The sequence below is a fragment of the Salminus brasiliensis genome, chromosome 22, assembly GCF_030463535.1.
Source record: "Salminus brasiliensis chromosome 22, fSalBra1.hap2, whole genome shotgun sequence".
Classification (NCBI taxonomy): Eukaryota; Metazoa; Chordata; class Actinopteri; order Characiformes; family Bryconidae; genus Salminus; species Salminus brasiliensis.
Genome location: NC_132899.1, coordinates 19933340 through 19940220, shown reverse-complemented (window position 1 = coordinate 19940220; position 6881 = coordinate 19933340). Strand labels below are relative to the sequence as shown.

Here is a 6881-nt window from a genome sequence, read left to right as displayed (position 1 = left end):
ACGTGCTATAATACTGAATATATTTTATTAATTGTTTATGATTTTTAAAATATTTTTTTCATAACAATTTTTATTTGTACTATTTTTAACGATCACTGTTAAGAAGCTTTATTTAACATATTGCAATAAAAAATAAATGTAGCGTGTGCAAAGTAAACGATGCACATCAAACACATTACATTTATATGATGCATTAAATTTGATTAAAATAGTTAATATTTTTTATTTGCTTGTTTTTAACGCATACCCTTGACTTTTAACTCGCCATTTCTGAGTTATACAAGAATCAGGAATCGGCTAACTAGCTATCTAACTTTCACTGAAAAGAGTTGAAGAGATCTTGATGACTCGCGTTTCGATGCTTATACAGAATGAACGGCTGGTCGTTTTTGTTTTTCTGTGTACTGAGCAGATGTGGGTCTGTCTGAGAGGGACTGTGGCTGCTGAAAGTGATCGACCACGAAGAACAAGTTAAAACTCCGCACACAGTCACCGCCCAGCTCCGTGCACGCGCACTGAGCGGCGCGCGCTCCCGCGAGTGATGGATCCATGAAGTTGTTAGTACAAAAATGGCTGATTTCCTGCCCTCCCGGACGGCTTTAGTTTGTATCCCCGCTTGTTTTCTCTCGAGCAACGAAGTCGAGCAGCAGAGGAAGTCCAAAGAGATCGACCGATGCATTTCTCGGGAGAAGACGTACGTGAAGCGGCTGGTGAAGATATTACTGCTCGGAGCTGGCGAAAGTGGCAAGTCAACTTTCCTCAAACAAATGCGCATAATTCATGGGCAGGACTTCGATCAGCGGGCCAAAGAAGAGTTCCGGGCTACGATCTACAGCAATGTTATCAAAGGTACTTCACTTTCTCCCGCAGAAAGGAGACGCTTGCTCGCTAGTTTGGGGCAGTAAGGCCGAGGTCCTGCTCTTATTTCAAAGTGAAAGTGGCTTCGTGTTACGAACTTTGGGCGAGAAGTGTCGATGCAGCCGTTCACAGCTCTCTGAATCTGGCATTAGCTAACCTTAGAGCTATGCTCACACTGCACTGTGTTAGCGCCGCGCCTATGGGCTTTCAGGGTGAAGTAGGAGCTGTGGAGAGGGTCTGTACGCTGGCTTTTGCTCATTTTACACAAGTGTGGGAACTGTGAACCGCACCAGAGAGGGCTTGGCAAAGGGCTTGGCAAACGCCTGTTGTTGACAAAAAAAAAAAAAAAAAAAAAAAAAAAAAATCTGCCAATCTTTGTGTCTGTTTTTCTTGTGTTTTCTTGCACTGCCTTTACTATCTATAGCACACATCTACAGCACAGCTCCCTCCGCCTGTGTGCCTGTGCCTCCTTGCCTTTTTGTTTTGCTCCTTAAACACCTTAAACATCTCACCGTGTGCTTACTCTGTGCTGCCCTGTGACAGTGACACAGATCCTCGGTCGTTTGGACCTAGCACCACATGTTATGCTCATAAATACCTGTTTTCCCAACTGTGTGTGATGGATTTAGCAGGTTATCTGCCCCTCTTATCTCACTGGAATTTCCTTGTTTGGGTTTGTCCCTCAGGAGTACGGGTGCTGGTGGATGCCAGAGAAAAGCTGCACATCCCTTGGGGAGACCCTTCAAACCAGGCCCACGGAGAGATCATGATGGGCTTCGACACACGCTCGACCATGATGGTCCAGGGAGTAGTTGAGACCAAAGTCTTCCTGCATTATCTGCCGTCCATCCGCACCCTGTGGACTGACAGCGGGATCCAGTCTGCTTATGACAGAAGGAGGGAGTTTCAGCTGGTGAGTCTGAAACCACCCGCGTCGGGCGTCCTCATCAGCTGCATCATACGTTTTGACTGTAAACTTGGCCTTTTGCATTCACATCTGAGAAATTCAAATCTGAGTTTTGTGGACGGAACGGGCTGTTTACATGTGATCTTTGTGTAGCTTGTTTGACAGAATCGGAGGAGGAGGTGGTGGTGGTGGTGGTGGTGCTGCTGCGTGGGTGGAAGGGGGAGCCGTGTTCTCAGTTAAAGAATGTTGATCTGTTTAATCACTTTGTACGGGTCAGCGGTTAAGGCAGAGGAAAAACTTTTCCTCAGCACTGCGTCCGTTGTTGGTCAGTTTGCCTGGTAATACAGGCACATGCATGGACCTCTTTTTAATGTAGTCACCTGTAGCCTAAATACTGACCACACCATATCAGCAGATGTAACTAGTGGATTTCGTCCGTTCTCTGTGATGCAATGCATGCACTAATGCTGGATGGATACGATTCAGGAGCATGACATCTTCCCAAATTTATTAAGGACCCATGCTTTTACCATATAGGTGGTCTTACAGCCCTGACATAACATATTTTAATAAGATTTTTTTTTTTTTTTTTTGGGGGGGGGGGGGTTCTATTTTGTTTCCCTATTGTATCCCTACAGTATTTTTTTGTTTGTTTGTTTTTTTTTATTTAAACTCCATTTTAGTTTTTTTTAAAGCTGTCCTTTCCAAACAATCTGGGGCACCTAGAAATGTCATGTTGCAGTTAGCCAAGTTTTTGTTATCTATAAATACTGTTCAAACCGGAGCAGTATTGTTGGCAAAACTCTGTTTAGATCATCATTCACTGAAATAGCGCTGGACATGCACAGGTCATGGACATTTAGTCAGTTGCTTGACTACAGCCACTCTTTATTTCAGAGGCCATTTAATGTATTTTTTTATGTTTAGAAGATTTAGGTAAAACGTTCAGGCGTTCCTATGTCAGCTATTTTAAAGGCGTTGTCAGGGACTTCAGCTCATTTAGATTTTTTACAGATCTTCTGTTGATGTATTTTATTGAATGTAATTTTCTGTCCACCGGCCCCAAGTTGAAGGAGTTATCATAAGGATTCATCTATCAGAAATACCACAGTATACCGTAATACAGCGATACCAACAGAAAGTGAAACTCTTGTCATGTGGTCGTAGAAATTTCCCTCTTCCTGTTTTATCTTTGCTGAGTTTCTTTCAGCCTGAATTTAAAGCAGCATAATATTCCTTTAATGAGAAATCTTTGATTTCCAGTTCAGCTTTTCTGTAAAGTCTTAGCGTCGTATCTGAGGTGTGTGCTAATGCTAAACAGAGGTTTTGTGATCCACTGAGGCAACTAAGGGGAAAGTTAAAGCTTTGCCTTGTTCTTTGTAATACTGATTATTGAGGATTGAGGGAAAACTGGAGGGTTTATTGTTCAAGGTTTGGAATGGAGCACTGGGGGACAAAGGTCACTGTTATGCCAGATATAATGTGAAGTAGTTAGAAAAGTCAAAGGGAACTACATTTACGTTTGTGCGTTCATTACTGATTGACAGTTATTAACGTTTTAAACTGTGATGCATAAAATTCTTCTTAATTGAACAGTTGAATTGTTTGACTAGCCTGTGTTGCACATGGCTTCTTACTTCTGAGGAAAATTGTAAAGAGTGTAATGCTCCTGGATTAAGATCTTGAAGATGTTTTAAAGTAATAAACTTGAAATATTTATATTGTAGCTTTATTAAATATTTCAAAGTCATATTGGTGCCAGAACAAAATCTTGTCTTCAAAATATAGCTTTACTAGAGAATTATATATATATATTTTCTATACAAAATTACTACAATGTAGCAAGTCATTTTGGACCATTTCTTTCATTGGTCCATTCATTTAAAAACAAAATCCACAAAATCCAAAGGGCTGGATTTTCTACAAGGTTTTGTTCTGATTGTGTTTTTGTCCAAATGGCCTGTATTTAAAAAGTGCTGTGTTTTTTTTTGTTTTGTTTGTATGTGTCTGTAGGGAGAGTCTGTGAAATATTTTCTGGACGGTTTGGACAGAATTGGGCAGTCGGTAATGACACTTCTAAGTTTATTTTGTATTTATTTTTTTCACAGTGTTAGAATAGAAAATATATGTGAACTATAACCAGTATCTGTATGAGCGTATTTTTAGTGTGAATATTGATCATTTGTTGTTTCTCTTATTATCAGGACTATTTACCAACTCAGCAGGACATACTTCTGGCACGGAAGCCCACCAAGGGCATCCACGAGTATGACTTTGAGATCAAGAATGTTCCGTTCAAGATGGTGGACGTGGGCGGTCAGCGGTCAGAGCGCCGTCGCTGGTTTGAGTGCTTTGACTGTGTCACTTCTGTCCTCTTCCTTGTCTCTTCTAGCGAGTTCGATCAGGTTCTAATGGAGGACCGGCAAACCAACAGGCTCACCGAGTCGCTCAGCATATTTGAGACCATCGTCAACAACCGTGTGTTTTCGAATGCCTCGATCATTCTCTTTCTCAATAAGATGGACCTGCTGGAGGAGAAAGTTAAGCTTGTGTCTATCAAAGACTATTTCCCGGAGTACACAGGGGATCCCCACGACCTCTCTGAAGTGAAGAAGTTCCTAGTGGAGTGCTTCCGCAGCAAGCGCCGAGAGCAGCAGAAACCTCTGTATTACCACTTCACCACCGCCATTAACACGGAGAACATCCGGCTCGTCTTCCGTGATGTCAAGGACACTATCTTGCACGAAAATTTGAAACAGCTCATGTTGCAATGAGAGAGATGTCTTATATGATCATTCCATTCTTTTCTTCTTTTAAACATGAAGCATGATTTCAGTAAAAGCCCTGAAATGAAAACCTGCCCAATGTAGGTAGATTCTGCTACTGACTAAGACCACTTCACGGAGCTCCACCATAGTATCTGTTTGAGTTCCCTTTCAGGACTCACTTGAATGGTTATTCAGATTTTTTTTTTAAATATATGTATATTTTTGGCCACCCACATTTTTCTTTTACCGGCTTTGTGACATGGCACACATTTTCAGTTTTATTGTGATCCTCCCTTTTACATTTATTTTTGGATTTAAATTTTAATTGTCTGTTTTTAGACACATTATTCATGTTCTGGTGCTCAAACCTAACCACAGCTGAAGTCTCCCTGATGCTTCCTCCTGTCCAGATAAGAGTTTTTGTTGTATAGAACTTTCCTAATGCTTCTCAGTGTTTCAGTAATGATTAGTTGATTCACTGGGCCAACGAAAATATGCACAACCTTTTATTGTGTAGCTGCTATTACAAAAAAAGCATTTTCAGTAATAGTATGAAAAATGTATCAAAAGGAGAGAAAGAAGAATCAGAGACTTCTTCGGTGATTAATGCTCCAAACAGTATCTGTCAAAAATGTGTTTTGTAGGTGATTTATTTTATTTTTATTTTTACATTTATTTTTTTTTTATCATTTTATTTTGTGTACCCTGGGGGGCTGGAGAACTGAACAGATCTGGGTTTCCACCGAAAGCATCTCCGTTCTTAAATATTTAAGCGAAAGTGAGCATCAGGCTGAATGCCCTCTCAGTGCCGCTGATCTTAACATGAAGATGCTTTTGGGAGACTGGCCCTAGTTTCAGTTTTTGTTTATTGTCATATTTGTGGAGCAGGTATGGACATGTCACAGAGCTAAAGCAGTAAGTGTAGCTGAACTGTACATCTGTAGTCACACTCCGAATGCTAACTGACTAGTTGTAAGCTTTGTGTAAACTTGGTTAATTGATGAGACTCAGGGCTGTAAATAGGCATTCTCGACTCATAATCGGTGAGCGGCCATAATCTATTTCCTTTTTTTTTGAGGGGGGAGGGGAGATGTGTTAGTGTAATTAAACAAATCCTTTTTTCCCCCTCTTTTTCTAACCCATGTTCTAAACGCCACACTTGTATCATGCTGAAAGTGCAGTATCCCTGTTAAGGTACCTGTGTATGTAGTGCTGTTTCTGTTATGAAAAAGGGAATGAATCTTAAATGTCTTTTTGGTTAAACAGAATTTATGTTGTACAGATCCCTTGTCTATAGTTTTAAATTCTAGTCTGGCAATTTTTCACTTTAATATTTACTTTAAAGTGAGGAGCGACCAGCGTTCTCTATGAAAGCCTTCCTGTGGTGGTTTATATATTAATTTACCAGAAATAGATCAAATGTGTACATATGCATTTATCGGCAGATTTCACGTCAGAAGCCAAAATGACTGTCTTATGTTGTTTGCTTAAGTGTACAGTTTAGCCTCAGGGTATGCGGTGTAGATTATTTGTGGGCAGGAAGCAGATTTTCCTTCAAATGTAGAACAAGACTTTCTGATATATATATTCTCACCTCCCCTTCAAATCATAACCATTTACAATGCAGCGTTGTGTAGTTATATAATTAAGATCTCAGAGGGAGCAGCTTCCTCCCAGCAGGTTTTCTCAGCTCTTCATGATAAAAGCTCTCCCACGACATGGTGTCCCCTGCATCTTCTGTTAATGGCTGTATATCTGAGAAATCTCGCTTCTTGAAGTACCTTCCTGGTTGTATATGTATTAAGTGATTTTTTTTTTTTTCTTTTTGTTTTTTTTAAGCAATGGTTTAGCCTTACTGTAATTTTGAATAAGAAGATATCACTTGACTATAATCTGACTTATGGTGGTAAACTGATATTTCCTGATGACTGGCACTGGGGGGTTTTCATGCTCTGTAAAAGAACTTACTCCGTTTAGTCATCGCCCGCAACGGTCAGTTGTGTTCCTTGTGTACAGTATTGATTTACATTGTTTTCCGTCGCTTTTGTATAACTCCTTTTGGTCCATTAAATCTGACTATTTTACAGAGATTCAAGGCTTGAGAAGTTTGTTCTAGACATGTTTAGCCTTTATATTTTCCTTTAAGCTTTCAAGCTTTCTTTTAAGTATGCAAAATCCTTATTTTCCATCCCTCCCTGCAGACATATCTGAACAAGCTCTGGCCATGTGATTCTGTGTAGTCTTACAAGGATGTTAGCTCTCTTTTGCAGTTCAGTATTCTTGGAAAGAATAAGAAATAATTGCTCAGAGCCTTATTGGGAAACAATGTGTTTGTCTAAGCTGCTTGT

At 40.2% G+C, this 6881-nt stretch overlaps 1 protein-coding gene across 1 annotated transcript; it reads left to right on the top strand.

Annotated features, from left to right (window-relative positions):
- The first annotated feature begins 548 nt into the window (after positions 1 to 548).
- gna13a (guanine nucleotide binding protein (G protein), alpha 13a) lies at positions 549 to 6623 on the top strand. Its single transcript, XM_072668166.1, has 4 exons — positions 549 to 849; positions 1545 to 1771; positions 3779 to 3829; positions 3970 to 6623. Exons 1-4 carry the CDS (start codon positions 570 to 572, stop codon positions 4537 to 4539), a joined length of 1128 nt encoding a protein of 375 aa, XP_072524267.1. The 5' UTR covers positions 549 to 569; the 3' UTR covers positions 4540 to 6623.
- The last annotated feature ends 258 nt before the right edge of the window (positions 6624 to 6881 follow it).